At 47.5% G+C, this 17,563-nt stretch overlaps 1 protein-coding gene across 1 annotated transcript in view; it reads right to left on the bottom strand.

The window, feature by feature from the left end:
* LOC149354395 (nose resistant to fluoxetine protein 6-like) overlaps positions 1–16,311 on the bottom strand; it is a 46,433-nt gene extending 30,122 nt beyond the window's left edge. Inside the window, exons 1-2 of the mRNA XM_089575979.1 lie at positions 15,918–16,311; positions 783–994 (exon numbers count right to left, since the gene is read on the bottom strand). Of these exons, the coding sequence (XP_089432105.1) occupies positions 783–994; positions 15,918–16,311 (606 nt within the window). The remainder of the gene's footprint in view (positions 1–782; positions 995–15,917) is intronic.
* Positions 16,312–17,563: the final 1,252 nt, after the last annotated feature.

The following is a 17,563-nucleotide window of genomic DNA, read 5'->3' as shown; positions in this document are numbered from 1 at the left end:
AGTTATAAATACAGGCGGCAATATGAAAGCTTTCTTCTCTCCTTTCTGCTGAACCACGTTATTCTAAGCTCTTCTAAGCGCTTTGCTAGAATCGTGACCGGCCTCAATGTGCCCCATATTATTGTGTGCGTTCCCGAGGATTTCTCGCCGTACTAGTCAGCTTCCCAGCGAAATTTTACCGTGCTGAGTAACACAAAATAACCTGGCCTGGTGCGCCCATTGAGAGTGCTAACCGCTGCCCGCTTAAAGCAGCAGAGCACATTACGGTGATTCTGAAGCAGCGATGCATCTTTTAAAAAGTTATAATGTCAAAGATGCGGCGCGAATGTGCGCCTCACGCAATTAAGACGGTTCTCTGTGTGAACGTATAAAAAGTGCATCAAGGAGATGCAATATGTAACATAAGAATAACATACAGCGTCCGATCAGCGCACTGTGCGCCTCAGAGTTTGCTCGCCATGAAAATATGTTGCGACTGGAGCTGAAAACATATCTCCGTAATCTAGTAAGCGCAGTCGACTCATGCCACTCCTCATTGTAGTGGATGCATCACTATGATGCAGGAAAAGAAGCGTGAGCACAGCAGTGCATGAATCCGCTCCGGTATAAGGAGACGCATGAGATGAAAGCTAGTGTCATGTAAAGTTTTGTAAATAGAGACGCCCGCGAAAGGCGCGTGTTTTCATAAGCACGAGCAGGTCAATTAGCATATGTCCGCCACTTTTCGCGACTACTCGTATATGTTAAGGCGTCGTGGTTAATGAACCAGAATAATGGCTAACCCGAGGGTGCGACATGGCCATTGCGGGCAGTATGTAGCGTTGCGCATCGGTGTCGTTGGTGGAAAAGTAGAGCAGGTTGCAGTACTGGCCGCGCGCGGTCACGTAGCCGTCGTTGTCCCGCACCACAGTCTCGATGCACTCCTCGAAGGCGCCCAGGTCAGCCTTGGTGGCCTGCAGCGCCCCTGTAGGGTACTTGCCGGACGCGTCGAACACTGCGAGCAAAGTATAAAACATGTAGACGAGGCTAGTGTGCTACAAATCACTTGAAAGGACATCTAGTTGAGCGCACCTGGATTGTCGAAGAGTGCTCGAAACAACACACGACGCGCGCCTCACTTGTATACTCCTCCCACCTTCGTTTTCTGCCGCTATCACTCTCTAGAAGAAATGCTGGCAGGAATGAAATCTTGGATTACCTTTTGTCACTTCCATGTTCTAATCGAGCGCACACTCAAAAATTTCAGACGTAAATAATTACTTCTACAATGCCGCGCAAGCGACGCTGCTGAATTTCCCGGCAACGAAAAACGAAGTCTTTACGGATTGCTTTATAATTTTGTTACACTTGGAGTACAAATACGTCATAATCCGGATTCGGGCTTGGTCGCAAGCAACGTCAACGTAAGTTTGTTCAGTCTTCTTATTGTCAGAACTTGGAAAATGCAGGTATTCTCTAATAATGCGAGATTCAGCCTCAAATTTTTGGAACCTATACTAATGAAACGTGTTTTGTCACATCTGTGTACACTGCTTGTTATGGAACCCCCTTGCATAAAATGCCATGGTATGCAGCACAAAATAATTAAAAAACAACCTAGCCTCCCTAGAATCTGCACTAAAATCGCACAGGTTTTCCTGTGAAAAGCTCTGATCAACGTCAGGTTAATATAACTGCCAATTAAAAGTATTTTTTCTCGCCTTACACTGTCGCACAGCGTCACCTTTCTTTATTCGTCGGCGTAACGATGCACATTAAGCTTCAGACTCGAAGGAACTGTATTTTCTGAACTTACATACAGTGTTGTAGGCAACTGGAACTAATAAAGATAAGAAGCTTGTATCGCGAATATGAAATAAAGCAGTCAAGTTGGGTGCGGGGAAGCGCTGATTTGAATATTTTTCGTTCTTGATGAAGGTTTAGTCAAGGCGGTTAGTTTTTCTTCAAGACCGCTTAAACTGCCTGATGATCATTAATCAATGAGTTACAGCGCGTCAGAAATACCTCCCTAGGGGTGGTTTCGTAATGTTGGTCTACAAACTCAACGAAGCCTGTGAAACTCCGAAAGAGTCCTACGTGTTCGCTGCTCATGCGCCGCCATTCAATGCGCTGCATGGAATTTAATGTGGCCTGGCAGAAATTGCTAGGCAACCATGTGTTATTGCGAGTCTCAGGACGTGCTACGTCTGCCGCTTACGAATAGTGCGTGGCGTTGATGAACACTCTCAAGGTTAGGTCACTTGTAAGCATGAATACCCCCAAAAGCTGATCTGACAGCCGTCGCCGTAGCTCAGTTGGTAGAGCACCGGACGCGTAGTTCGGAGGGCGTGGGTTCGGTTCCCACCGGCGGCATGTGGTTGTTTTTTCTTCTGCTTTTCTAATGAATTATCTTTAAGCGATAACATATTAAGTAATATTCTTCATTGATCAACACCACAAAATAATAAATATATAAATAAAATTCCCTGTGTTCCTTGTTTTCTGTGTGGCTGTTGGCTTCTCGTAAATATACCGGGTGTCCTAGCCAAATGTAACCAAACTTTTAAAAAAGGCGAAGTGTCCTAGTGTAGTGAAACCAACTGAGGGTTTTTCATAGTCGCGTGGCCTAGTCTTGAGTATTTTTTCGCTCTTCAGAGTTAATTAAGTAGTTAAGTTTCATTAGCTAACTTTTTAATTATTGCCTTCAGGAAGAAAGTGTCAATAAAAAAGTTTGAGATCTCCTCGAAAAACCGCCAGTAGTGCTGTTTCCGTGAAGTTATAATTTACGTAGCTTCATTTATTGGCCTTAAAAGAAAGTTGTCACGTGACCGGCTGCTCGCTCACTTCTCTGCCCCAATGTGCACCCATAGTCTCATCGAGGAGAGGACTCCAGAAAAAACGGATTTTATTCTTGAGGTGCGTGTTGGGACGTTGAAGTGGCACAGTTGTCATGTGGCAGCTTTTTCTTATTGTGCGGGTTATGGTTAAAGGCCGGCAAAAAACTACTTTCGTAAATATTACTTTGCTGCAAATGTCTTAGGAAGCTGTTTCTCAAAGCGATCTACAACTTTTCCATTGGCACTTTGTTCCTCAAATCAATAATTAAAAAGTTATTTAATTAAGCTTAACCAATTAGTCAACTTTGAAGAACGAAAAAAATACTGCAGACTAGGTCACGCGAGTCTAAACAACCCTCATTTGGTTTCAGACGGCTAGGACATCCTGTGTTTTTTAAAAGCTTGGTTACATTTAGCTGGGACACCTGGTATAACGAGCCCCTCATTCCCCTCTCGTCTCTGCTATATATATATATATATATATATATATATAGCAGAGAAAGATAAAATGCAAAATTGAGAAACGCTACATTTATGTAAACATTTATTGGTAGTCGACGTTTCGGAGCTGTCCTTAGGGCAGGCTCTGTCCGAAACGTCGACTCCCAATAAATGTTTACTTAAATGAAGCGTTTCTCAATTTTGCATATATATATATATATATATATATATATATATATATATATATATATATATATATATATATATACGCACAGCTACATTTATGCTTCGTAGGACGAAATGTACATAACATTTTGCGTGCTTTGTTTACTCAGTGAATAAAGTTTCACGGTAACGTTTCCAAAAACCTTCTGCACAAATTGTGTCAAGTAGTATCATTCCAAATCTTTACAATAGCAAATTTTTGCTTCTTTCTCAGGGTAACAGAAAATGCAAACGTTCTATAGCACAAAATTCCGCAGTCAGAAATAAGCTGGCTAAATGGCTACAGCGCTCTTATGATCTTCAAGCAATCATAGCACACAATCTCTCATTCGGCGGCAGCGTTTCAACGCAGACAAAAGGAAAGTGCCTGTGTACTCAAAGTTTCTGACACGTTAAACTACAGGTGGTATAAATTAATAGGGACCTTTGTACTCGGGCGTGACGCGGAAGCTGAGCTCTCTGGCAGGTGAAAAACACGGAGAAGAAATTCAAAAAACCCATGAGGTGTCAAAAGGAAAACAGTCGCTGGTCGCGTTTATCAAGCCGCACCTTATTCAGAGGCCTTGTTTGAGCATGCGCGATATCGTAAGTGACCGAACTCATAGATTTTCTGATGGCAGGGATGGGCAAGTAAAGTTGAGTTGCTGGGAGATAAATCACAGTCAGTGTAACGTAAAAAAAATTAGTTTCAAAATTATCTGAGGAAGTCAGGCCTACACGCGTGTTTTTGGAGAATTTGAGGTTGTTAGGTTATGGCTGTAGGCGAAATTTCGTTTGCGCTAAGAACCGGTGAAAAAGCTCAATTATGTGTTTTAGAGCTCGCAATGCGTTCTAAAGAGAAAGCTCAACACAGGTCCCAATAATTGGGCAAATTTATTCCTCATTACTTGCAGCTACACTATATTTGGGTAAAGATTTCGCATTCAGTCTTTTCTTTTTCGATTCACCAAATCTCCTTAATATGGACTGCAATAGAGGGTAAATGTTTGGGGCTAAATATGCGTCAACGCGAACGCCTACATAAAATATTCAAATGCCACGCAGGACTTGCCCGTTTCCTTGTTGGCAATGGATTTTTATATTGAACTAATAAAAAATAATTAAAGAGCTTGCGTTGAGAGCCAGCAATATATTCTGAACAGAAAACAAACCCGGCCAATCATCTGTGCATTAGCAGATAGCCCTGGCTGTAATTATCCGTGCGGAATCAAAGAAGCAAGCGCGACATCCGGGGCAGTGCCACACAGCTGCAGTCACTACGTTCGCAGCACTAGCGAATAACATTAGTTCGGTACATCTCCGCGCTTTGTTGGTAATTCAAAGTCGTATACGAAGGAAGCTCGCTCTCATGCCCATGCACTATCGCATGTGCCCCAGGTGACAAGCGACCCTATAGATGAAAGCGACCGCAGTATCTTTCGTAGAATTGCATCTCGACGCGCACCCATTCCAATCGGGGCGATGTCGGCCGGGCCTGCCTGTTACTGTGGACGTTTCGCAACATCGGAAGCCACGTAACCCATTTTCTCGTCAGCTGAGCGGAGCCCCACGGGGGCCAACAGCTGATTTTCAACTACCCGAATCGAAATGGCTTCTTTCTGCCGGCGTCGCGTTCCATTTAGTGCTTCCCTGCGGACTCTGCACGCAGGGGAACGCGCCTATCACTAGATTATAAAGAGGAATTACGCTGCGCCGTCATGCGGTGGCCCGATTGCGCAAGCGCCGGAGCACAGAAACCCTCTGTACTGCAGGCTCGCGGGCATGCCTGAAGCAGCAACCAGAAAGAGATATGGCACGAGCTGAAGGCTGTGCCTTAATGCAGGAGCTGCGGAGCCTTGCCTGCTGTCGAATCCGTCGAAAGCTGCAACGAGCAAAAACTATGCCGTACACAGATTCGCACTAAAATAACACGCCTCATCTCATGAATGAAGATTTACAGTAGGATGCAGCTTAAAAGCAGCAGGGTGGTGCTTTACTCTGCTTACCAATCGCAGCAGTAAACAAGATTAGCATTTTAATGCTCCACTCTATTAGACCAGTCTCAGGGAACAGAATTTTTGGGGCTTATAATTTAGTCTTGTGATTAGCTGTTTGTTTAGGTGACCTGAAAATCTTTAGCAGCCGACTGTTATTCTTTCGCGGAGGAAAATTGTGTGGCGGTCATGAATTAGGGCGGAACTGTGGACTATACAATTCTTCATTTTAATTTTAAAAGAGAATGTGTTATGTGCTGCCTGAAACAAAAGCACGTCCGCAAACATCTCGACAATAAACACAACCACTTGCCTTGTCCACTTGTAGCATCGAAATTCGTTGTGCCTGCCCGGCACAATGGAAGGCAACGAGCTGCGTTGAACGGACGATATCAGTCGAAGCAGCCATTATCACATTCCTATATCTACTAGGATGGGCGGTCGCAGACGCCAAGCGGCGTCTCGGTCGAGGCCGGGTGCCACAGGAAAGTGCATGCTATATGTGCGCTGTCCAGGAATGCAGGCTGAGCGGAGTGATTACGTGGTCTCTTCGACTTCTTTATTTCAGTTTTACGTGGCTGAAGCGTCAGAACTCTGAGAGGACTCGCGTTTTTCCAATTAAAACCAAAATTAACGGCTACCAGCTGCGACAAAGTAAAATGCAGGTATTGCAGGTTCCCCCTCCTTCCAATGATCCCCTTGTTGTTTTTGCATAGCCAGTTGGGCCACTCTTTGTATTACTTGCATGAGCAGTAAATACCATCTAAGTGCACACTTCATGTAGTTCTCCCTTTGTTCCTTCGAGCGCGTACCCTTCCTGGGTTGGCAAGCGATAGAGCTGCTCCCGCGTAGTGGATGGAAGATTGCCCCTGCATCCACGCAGTAAAGCGCCTGTTGGTTGTGGCGAGAAAGCTGATTGTTACATCTTACACAAGTACTTTAGAATAACTTAGCACGTCTCTTCTTTCCTGACGTACGCCATCGTAGATTACCTCCTTAAGAAAAAAATAATTCTTCCCAACTTCAAACGCCTCTTTCTAAATATTATCATCGCCGCCAAAACACCCGTACATATACACGTACGAATTCAGCGGAATACCTCAACTGTCAAGGGCGGTATTGAAAAAGCATGTGCTTTTTGTGAAAAAAAGGTCCAATAAAGTGCGAAAACACTTTATAGGCCATTTGTCGCCTCCCACTGCTTTGAGGTGGTTAACATTGCCTGCTGAAACTCCTTCAGTCAAGAAAATATTGTTTTGCAAACCTCGGCGCCCGACCGGGAAAATGCTTCTGAATGCGAAATATTGCGCCTGGATCTTTATTCTGTAAGAGTTAGACTTTCGCTCAACTGACAACAGAAACGTTTGCGATGCGAAAGCTCGCCTCCTCGTACTAGGCCAGCTGAAAGCATGATTCTTGCAAGGGCCACTTCCAGAGAACCATGTAGTTCACGTTACTGAGCCCATCGTCGTTCGTTTTCAGCTGGCATCTTCGACTTCTAGCACAAGGCTTCTGTTTAAATTTTAAAACTGCATATGATATTACAAAAGCTCCCGTTTTTACATCGTGGTAGCTGAAATATTTCTGCATATCTCTTCATCGGTAGAGTAATGGACAAAAGTCTGCGGTATGCGAAATCGCGGGAAAAAATCATATCTACGTTACCTCGCTAGCCAGTCAGCTCGTAGCCGCTCTAGTGGATTCAGCACGAATGCCTCTTCTGACTCCATGCTTTTCAAGGAGCTCCTTTGTTAGATCGCCGAAGAATAATTTCCTTCTACAAATCTGCACTTGAAAATTTTTGTCCATGACTGTACATTGCTGACCTGGCTATTCCTCTGTCAGCGACAGCAGTCTGGTGTTTTTCGACTTCTCAGAATATTGCATTCAGCGCGCAATTCCAGCAGTAGATGTGCGCCTCGCAAGCCGCCTTCACGGTATTTCTTACTGTACAACACACCCTGGGACTGTAGGCTTTGGTTAAACCAAAGCGGCCCCGGTGCTCATCAGACCTGTATGTGAGGCGGTAGATACGCATAAATTTGGCGCTCAAGACAACCAACAAAAAAGGAATCATATTATATTCCGCATCGGGAGCATTTATGTATCATCGCTGTATAGATCTTGATGCTCATTATTTTGGTTCAGTAATCATTAAGCAAGTTATATACACCGCATATTTTAGTTTGAAGAAGTTTTGTATGTTTAAGATTACCGCTGCATGCAATGTCAGCTTTGGCATGTCGTATTTATTCTGCCATGTCCATTGTGCACGACTAAGTGGAGTGCAGCCAGAGAAAAGAAAAAAGGGGAGGTATTGGAAAGGAACGCAGGCATCTAGGCATATAAAACTAATGCCTTAATATGAAATTCTGCAGCAAACAACACGCGTGAACCACTGGAATTCGATATTAGGATAGCTACGATCACCACATAAAGTGGGTCACATACGAGGGAGAGGAGCAAGTCTTTAATTCGCTTCATTTCTTTCGTCCCTCTTGTACAAAATGCGCTGGATATCCTTGCCTGCTAAGCGGAAAGGGTGGAGGAAGCTGATGGTTGGTTGCGCCTCGCTTAGTAGCGTTATTTTGTTTCTAATTTTTCCTCTAAAATTTGCCATTTAGAAAAATTTGCGCCGTTTTTATTAATTTGAGCCCGTTGGGCTTGGTTGTAAAGGAGGATGGCGTTTTTTTTTACATCCTCCCCTGTCGTAATCAAAGCAGTAGTAATCAAATCAGGCTCGGCGACTTACCAAACCTGTTTCCCGCTTCACTTGCGCTGCCACGGCGTATACCGCGGGCATACGTAAGACAATACGTTTCTCTGCGACAGAATGATCACGTACAAGAGCATAATCTTACCGAAGGTATGAGAAAAGGGCGCAGAGCTGAATAGTTTTTGTCTAACAGTGTCTATTAAGTATGAACATTGTACGTTATTTAGTACCAGCCTAAATCCTAAACCGTATCATCTGGATGCAAAGATTGGGAGGAGCGCTGGGAATAAATGCATCCATAACTTTCGAAGCGAAGTTGAGCACATTGAATCATCTGTAACATGTCTCAGAAAAAGCACTTATAGCGCCCGGCGACACTATAAAGCGCAGGCGCTGAGATCGGCGTTCCCGCGATAGAGGAAAGTAAAGATGGACAGCGCGTGCTCGGAGCGCACGCCCGGCACGGGCTGTTCGGAACTGGAAGCCTGCCACGCTGGTCATCTTGTTCTGGTGCTCCACTGCGACCCCGCAAATCTTCAACAGTGGTGACCCGGCGAGCCGTGCCTTCTATTCCAGCGGCGTCCTAGCATGGCAGGCTGGCAAGACCTAGATTTCAACCCCCCGCTCCCAGCGTTCCGGCCTGCAGGCGTCGGCGGGTGGTTCGCCCAACTGAAGGCTGCGATGTAGATGAACAGCATTACCATCCAGCTGTTTAAACACGCAGTCCTTTCCGACATTCTCCCGCCCGACCTCCTCTGCCGACTCGCCTGCCCTGCCTCAGGATGCCGGCCCTACGACGAGTTGCGCGCTGCTGTCCTCGCCTGCTACGGCGCATCCTACTACCCGCTGTCGCTCTACGACGAGGCGGACCCGCTTTCGCCACCGCCCGCGCCAGCATCGCACTTGTCTCCCGCTGCATCCTACGGAACCAGCACGCCGCAACTGTCACTGGCAAGTACTCTGCCGCTCCTGTCTAGCGTCTCCGGCCCGGCTTCTTCAGCACCGACCGCACCAGACGCTACCGCATCGCTTCCGGCAGCACATCCTGCTACCCCGGTTACGCTAGCAGCGCTGTGCGACGACTCTACGGCCCGAAGTACGCAGTCATTCCCTCAGCAGCTCTTTGAGATGCCTGGCCCACCGCGGTCTGCCACGTCAGCAAACTCAGCGACAGATGCACCTCGCGCCAGCCTGTTCAGCGCCTCTGGCCATACCGGCTCCCAGAATGACGTTACAGTGCCTTCAGCACAGTCCGTCAAGCAACTTCTCTCATCTACAGTTGTACCACCGTCAGCCGAGCGCATCCTCGACGAGTGGCCCACTCCGCCACCTTCAGTAACCTAATATTGCGTAGCATCGCTGCCAGCCGAAAGCTCACCTGCCGCCTCATCGCTCATTCCACCAGTGCCGTCAGTCACTGACCTGAGCGAGCGTGCTAAGGGCGAAGTGAGGTTGCCGGCACCGCAGAATCTGTCAGCTATCCGCCCCACTATCCAGAAGGCCACACCGCCTGCCCAAGGGGCCACACCCGAAGCCCTCAGTGCTGTCAACAGCTTCTCGGAGTCTGACCCTGTCAGCTCGACACTGCCGCAGCAAGCGTTTGCTTTGGTGTTTGACTTCAGCCATCCTCAGCAACGAATGGCAGAGCTACCCACACCGTGTAGTGCGGCAACTGCCCATCCACCAGCTGTATCTCTTGATAAACAGATTCACAACAGCGCTACGGAACGAGGACAGAAGGAACACGAAAAACACAGGGCGGGCGCTGTGTTCCTTCTTCGTGTTCCTTCTGTCCTCGTTCCGTAGCGCTGTTGTGAATCTGTTTGTTAAGAATGAACCACGTAGCCCACACCAGAATCCTCTTAGAATGTATCTCTTGCTGTCAGCCAGCCCTCTGATATAGCAGTCTCAACTACACGGCCTGTCACTGCCACAATCTTCTTGCAGCCACCCACAGCCGACCATGCCCACACGCGCATCAACACTGTTGAGGTGCTCCGGACTATCACTCCCGTTTCACCCAAGCACCTGGCATTGAACTGAGCAACTTCCTCCGTCATCACCACAGCTGTCACCGTTGTCTCGTCGGTCACACCTGTGCCAACCCTAGTGGCCGGCCCGCACTGCTCGCGCCTTGCATCAGGCTCACCTGAGCCATGTAAGCCAGCCGTTGCCACCTACTTGGAGGACTTGAAGCTGGCGCAACAGCAGCGACACGACACCACGATAAAGACCACATCTGTCCACGGAGCCGTTTCGGCCGCTCCCTTGCTTGTGACGGCGTACTCTGCGTGCCAGCTTCCCGCCGACACCAGCTGCAACGTTCCAACACCCAGCGGGCAGCACTACAGTCGGTGACGGCCCGACCATGGCCTCCATTTCCCTCATATCCTTTGTCAGCTTGGCACCCTGCATCATTCGCCCGTTGTGCAGCAGCCAGGCTCGTCCACCTGAGCTCGCGCACCCCAAGCGACGGCTTTTCCCGGCCTCTGACATGAACTTACTGGACTCTCATTCTCTCCTTTCTTTTACCAAGCGCCCATTTCGACGTTCGGTCTAGGCGGGGGGCCCTATAGCGCCCGGCGACGCAATAAAGGGCAGGCGCTGAGATCGGCGTTCCCGCGATGGAGGAAAATAAAGATCGACAGCGCGTGCTCGGAGCGCATGCCCAGCACGGGCCGTTCGGAACTGGAAGCCTGCCACGCTGGTCATCTTGCTCTGGTGCTCCGCTGCGACCCCGCAAATCTTCAACACAATCATTTCGGTGTTATACTCCAGGCCTATAAGCCAACCGAAAGACCCTAGCTGCCAGATCCCTAAAGCTGAAATTGATCGGTCATAATTTCCTATCCGATTTTGCACCCAACCTGAGCCCCATCCCTGCAACCTTCGCTGCACTATCATCGGGCGAATCTTAGCAACGCGACCCAGAATGTACGGCAGAAACGCACACACCACGCTCGCAAAAAAGCGCGGGGCTACACAAGGCGGTACATGTTCATAGCACTGCGGCTGTTTTCCCCCACCCCTGAACGTGCTAGTCGGATCAGTAGTGTCCCGCTGAGGCGGGGGCAAACTTGACTACGCTGGAATGAGAGCGACCCAACCTTGCTCCGGTTGAAGTCGGAAGAGAGGCCGCACGTGCGTATCCCGGCTCTATGCAACCAGCGGCAACGCTGGCAAGAAAGTGACACGCGACGAGTCCTGTTTCTCTTTTCCTACATGTTTCGCTCTCGATCGGACGGGGGCACCCGGTGTCCAGGGCGACCCGCTCACGTACGCACGCCTCTGGCTCTTCCGCCTGCCGCCGAGAACGCGACCTAGAGGATGCGCTCCGACGTCGTGGCCGGCCGGCACGGGCGTCTTGTTGGTCGGTGCCGATCGTTTGAGTGATACTGACAGCGTGCTTCTTCTGATTTTATGTTGTTTCCTTTTTCCTTATTTTCGTTCTCTTTTCTGCCTTGACCCATAAAGTTATTCTCCGGAGTGATAAATATATTGGAGCGTGTCCGCTGCGCATTGGATAAATTTGCTCGCTTAGAAAAGAAACGTTGTCGCGCGGTCGTTATCGGTGGCACTGGCGAAGCGAAGTATAGCGCCCTGCGTCTCGCGCCGTTAAAGACATCCGTAGGCCGTGAAATAATGCCGCCCTGTCGTCGTAATTGTGCGGCAAGACACACAATCGGCACATGTTGGCGCCGAGTGGTCTGCAATGATAGGATTTTTTTACTGCTTTCGGGGCCCTCCTCGGACGTGAGTGCAGCTCAAGGCATATATATGCGCAGCCACCTCCTGACTCTGGACGCACGTATATTCTACATCCGCATTGCTCGACAAGAATGGCACGAATAGAAAAATAATGGTATTGTTGCACAGTTCCTTCCTGTATTTGTGTGGACTTCTGCAGCTGGATTAGTCTCCGCCATGAGGTCTTGGACTGCGAGTTATCGTCAGTGTGGTATAACACTGAAATTGATAGAAAAGGATGACCGGCTTGTGCACATTTTCCGGTGAAGCAGTCATGTCGCTTTTGCATACGAATAACTAGAAATTAAAAGCTAGTTTGTTTTAGGAACAATATAGGAATCACACTTTACCTCGACGTCGGACCCGGCTCTGTGATCACATAAAACTCCCATAGTCTTCCAGCTTTCTCCATTTTTCCTTCGCTTTTATACGTATTTCAAACATTCTGTGGTTGAACACATCGTCAAAGAGTGCCCTGTCTTATAATGATGCACTTATAAATTTGTGTTTAGGAAGAAAGAAAAGTTGGTAAGAAAGGTTGGAGAAAAATGTTTTGGCAGCTTAAAAAAGCACACCTGTGGTGTACCTGACGTAAAATACGCAGCATGAACTTCAATGATTTAAAAGTTTGATTTGTTGAGGCCATCAGGTCAATTGTGAGTTGAAAAGTACGAGATTCTTCTCTATATAAAACTGGACGCTACGCTTTGCCTAATACGTACTCTCCTCTGAAGTTAAAAAATACGGGCAGACACATTTTCGTTGCCCAATTTCTTCCTATTAATAAATATTCCACAAATATTGCAATTTTTTTTGTACAGAACGTTTCTGTATATTTCTGAGTATTTCTCTTGCGAGTCTTGATTATTTTACATTTAGATAACGTTTTTTTTCGCATCAGTAAAAACGCATGCACTGAAAAAAAAGTGTTAACATGAGGTAGGTAGCTGGCGCTTATTGTTAGATTGCTTATAATTTCCTCGTTACAGACTTACAAGCATCTCCTGTCAGTGCCATTGCGCTCAGCTTTTGCTGCGAGCGCCCCGTACACCTTTCTCACGATGGCTTTTTCCAACGATGAGAAGAAAGAACTTCGTGAACGAGACCCAGATGGCGAAGAGGCAAAGATGAACACAAGCGAACGCGTTTGTGTGCCTCTTCTTTGCCTCTTCGGCGTCCGTGTCTCGGTCACGAATTTGTTGCTTCACATGTATAATGAACCAACCAGGCCGACAAGTTCTACTTATTCCAACGGGCCGGCTTTTTTTTTTAATTTAAGGTTGTGCGTATGTTGACATGTTTCCTTCACTCCTGTTTTAGATGAGAATTCGGGTGACTTATTTTCGAAGTCGTTCACCCTAGAACTCAACCTGTTTCTTCCAGTCGTACTTCCCACCTGAGTTGTGTACATGGACTTTGCGCGCAACATGGTGGGGAGAATTGGCGTATTAACTTGTCAGATAGCCCGTGCGGCTTTCCCGAAACTTACTCTACGCTAGCGCTTCGAAACGCTGGTGCCACTTAAGGGGCAGAGAGCAGCCATTTAAGACACATAACTGAGACAGTGACTAGTTTCTGTCTCTACGAATGTGCGCGGCATATCTTGTCGGGCCTTTTGTCAGCACAGTGCGGCTGGCAGCCCGATGCCTTCACGTTCCAAGCCTAGATTCCGCAAAATATTCGTTTTGTTATGCATTGCTGTTCAGTGGCTTAGGCAGTACGTTTAAGAAAAGACTAAAGGCACAATTATTTTCGTGCCTGGATGTAACTAAAATGTGTTTTCAGCTAGAGGCGTTCAGATTTCTTGGTTAACACTGCCCTTTTAACCCAGCCTCGAATTGTGAGCAACAATAATGAGCACATTTCTCTCTTGGTTTGAGTACAGTATGGAACTAAACCGAATAAACATTACCTGCAATGTCGTTTTAGGTGGCTAATAACGCAGCTTTTAGAAAAGAACCTAACCATACCTAATCTAACCTTTAATTGCAGCGATGAAAAGCTGGCACCGGCTTGAAGGATGTTGTCTATATTAAATTTATTACACTAATCGCATCTCTGGGTTTGTTTTAAAACCTTCAGCGCGAGTACCGAGTAAAGCACGTCAGATTTTTCTTATGATCGTTGTTCTTTCTTTTAGGACTCATTTATTTTTCCTAAATGGGACGCAGTAACCTCACTCAGCGGAAGCCATAAAAAATAAAGAACTTTCATGTGCGTACTGTGTGCACGTGTACATTCTTCGGCGTCGAAGCTGCTAACAAGGGCTGTTGCTAAGAAATCCAAAATTGGCTCTAGTTGATTAAACAGCTTATTTTATGACGCTTTTCCCTGAGGAATGACAAAGGACATCAGAAGACGATGCACAAGTTAAGAGTTTGTTGAATCGGCCAGTGCCAAATCCTTAATTACATTAATTTACCCACGCTGCGGCTTAATAGCTATGGCGTTCAGCTCCTGATTCCAAGGTCGCGGAAACGAATGCCAGTCGTGGCGGCTATGTTTCGATGGTGACGGAATAGAAAAAAGCACGTTGTGGATTGTGCGATGTCGGTGCGCGGCTACCAGGGTGTCGAAAAAAATCCGGAGCCCTTCACCATGGTGCCTCCCATGCAGCTTCGAGATATCAAACACCGCAGGCCAACCTAATACAGACTCGTTACGTGTAGCACGAGCCAGCTCATTGTTTATCACAGCGCACATCCTCATTCAGGTGAGAGTATGTCTTCACTGCGCCTGCGACATGATTTGAATTTCGACTATCGTCAGGGAAATTAATGCTTCGGTTACACCTATTCCCACAACAGCAGAAATAATATCGAACTCTTCGATCAGTTTTCGTTCTATTCCGTAATTTTAATGTCCAATATTGTTTATTTTATGAAAGCCAGTCTTCCATGTGCACTGCGAACATTGTGATTCGATGTGTTAGGGTTGGCAAATCTGCTCACCGCTATTATGATCCGCCATCTCGGACAGCTCGCATCACACTGTTCTCAATGCACATGGAACCACATACAAAAATTGATGTATATCAGCCTTTTTTCATATCTTTTAGAGTGAAACAGTTTTCATGGAAGAAATGCTAACACTAATTTAATATTAAAATAATGAGGTGTCCATGTTGGGTTCATCCATTTGTGTCCATTTGGGTTCATCCATTTGTGCAATTACCATGAATTGCAGGAAAGAAGGAAGCGCGTGAAACTTCTGTCCCGTAATATATGACACGAGATACTGCACGACGATAGATCGCCCATTGGAGTTCTCTAGCAGCTAGGCCTGCGGCATTGTGGGTTAATTAAGAGATGTGCCTGTGCTTTTCTTATTTTCTTCTAAGCACTCTTTGCGTGGCGCAGTGCTAAGCTTTCGCAGCACGGCAACGAAATAATTCTCAGCAAGGCACAAGCTCGCCGCCCCCTCCTCTCCATCCCAAATTCCTTAGCATTCAGCAAGTAAAACGACAGCAGAACCAAAAGTATAGAATGCACCCATGTCTGCGGAGGTAACGGCAAACCAAAGTTTTAGTCTGCCCTTGAGTGCCTCCATTTCCATTTCTTATTTTTGTAGTCAACACCGTGTTTGTCCCTGTCATCGAAAGAATCCTCAAAGAGTAAGCGCGTTTCTTCACTGAAGAAAACAAAAACGAAAATTGTGAAGTTCAAATTACAAATAGAGATGAGCCAAGATTCTCAATCAATGAGCAAAGCCAGGCTTCTTAACTGAGAAACTTGGCTTACCTTGGTAAGGATTGAAATATGTTTCTCCATTGAGACAGCACAACACCTCCTGACACATAGGAGCTGCGTGAGAGTACAGCAAGGAGTGTACAAGAAGTGAATAAGCTTGTCAGTATACGTAGCCATTCTAGCCCACACTATGAAGAAACATTGTTGCGGTACACAACGCTCACTCAAGTACACGCTTAGACCTCTTTCTCTAACAAAAACGAATAGTTGTTGCATACGGGGCATTGCGTACAGCCATTTGTGTACTCACGTCGAAGCGCCCAGGGCTCGAGGTTTCGGATGCCACGGACCAGTTTGAGCAAACCGATGCTGCACTGAGGCGAGACGTCAGCCCTGAGCAACTTGCGCGTCAGTGCGGGCGACGACTCGTCGATCTTCTGGCCGATCCAGTGCTTGATCTTGTCTATCAAGCCTCGTTCGGTCACCGACGGAGTGGGCGCGGTCTGTACGACTACCACTGACTCGGCCGACAGGACGCCGTCGTCTCTTTTCGAGATGGTGCGGGCTTCCGGTCGCAGCGTAGAGTTGGACGCTGCGAGACACGGGGCAGTGTGCACAGCGACCGCTAGCAAAGTGACGACGATAAGAAAAAGAGCCTCACTGGGCCCAGCCGTGGGACACGGACTTCTGCACCTTGATCGCATGGCAACTCGAGTGAAGGCGTGGTAAGGAATTGCAGTTTCGGGTCGGCGGCAGAGAATTGGACAGAAAGTAGTTGGGAGCTAGGGTCAGTGTGCGCGCTCGATGTGGTGTCTAACGGCAGTCTGCATTGGTTCGTCCTGCGTTCGGTGGAAACGACAACAGCAGACCCGTGTCAGGGACACGCGCCGCGCAAAGTTACGGCCAATCGCTCCGATTACTTACTCGTCTCGACAGCAGAAACATACACACGCACTCAAACACGCACACACACACAGAGGCACGCACTCACACTCCGGCCGGGTGGGTATGCCTCTCTTATAACCTTCTAAGAAGGCTGAGGCGCGGTCACGGCGATGGGGAGATACCAAGACCCCCCACCCTTGCGACAACGCTCCCCTACTTCCCTTACCCGTTTTCGCGATATTGTGTTTATACACGATCGCACCGCTTTTCACTTTCCGCGTCGCTCTCGCTCCGACTCCTCTCAAGCGTTCGTGGCTTTGAGAGACGAATATAAGAAGGAGGGTGGAAAAGAAGGAGGGGAAAATTTTGCCGCTGCAGATATAGAGTTCGCGAAGGCTGACTTTCACCTGGAGCCCCATGTACCGTGTTTACCCCGCTTCGAAGAGGGTTCAAATAGTTGACTCGCAGAGGCGCTGGGAAAGGCATGAGCTGAGAGCTTTCGTGGTCTGTGCAAAGTTTCAAGGACATTGGCGTTGCCTAGTGCGACGGATAAAGAGCGCATAAAACGGCTCGGTGAGGTGGAGACAAAAATGTACGCCTTGTCGAGATCACTGTTAGCCATTTTCTCGGTGTTTCGATCCTTATTTGATGCAAATTTGCTTTTATTTGTTTATAGAAGGTCCAAAACCGCGATGCCTAGTTGAGAGCTGGACGTTTCCCACTTCCGAAAGAACGTGGCTAGAGTGACAGCTGCACAAAAAGCCTCCTAAATCAACCGCGCAAGAGACGTCGCTGCACTATATTATCGAGAATTCTGCAGTCTGCCGCCTAAAAAGGACTACAGGCCACCCGCTGTCTCAGTACTGGCTCTAAAGTATTCATTGTGATCCTGCACCTTTTCCAAACAGTATTCGACCCTCTACGGTCGCGCCAGCTGTCAAAGAATTTGCTGTTTAGCTGTTCGCTGCGGGGGGAAAAGAAGAAATCGTTTAAGACTACTGAGCGCCATGAAACGTCGCTTCGTTCCGTTTCCAAATAGTAAACAGAGGTCAGTCAAAGCAGAATGTCAAA

The sequence above is a fragment of the Amblyomma mixtum genome, chromosome 3, assembly GCF_055824585.1.
Source record: "Amblyomma mixtum isolate Tamu chromosome 3, ASM5582458v1, whole genome shotgun sequence".
Taxonomy (NCBI): Eukaryota; Metazoa; Arthropoda; class Arachnida; order Ixodida; family Ixodidae; genus Amblyomma; species Amblyomma mixtum.
The sequence above is the reverse complement of the archived record's forward strand: the minus strand, read 5'-3'. Positions and strand labels throughout refer to the sequence as shown.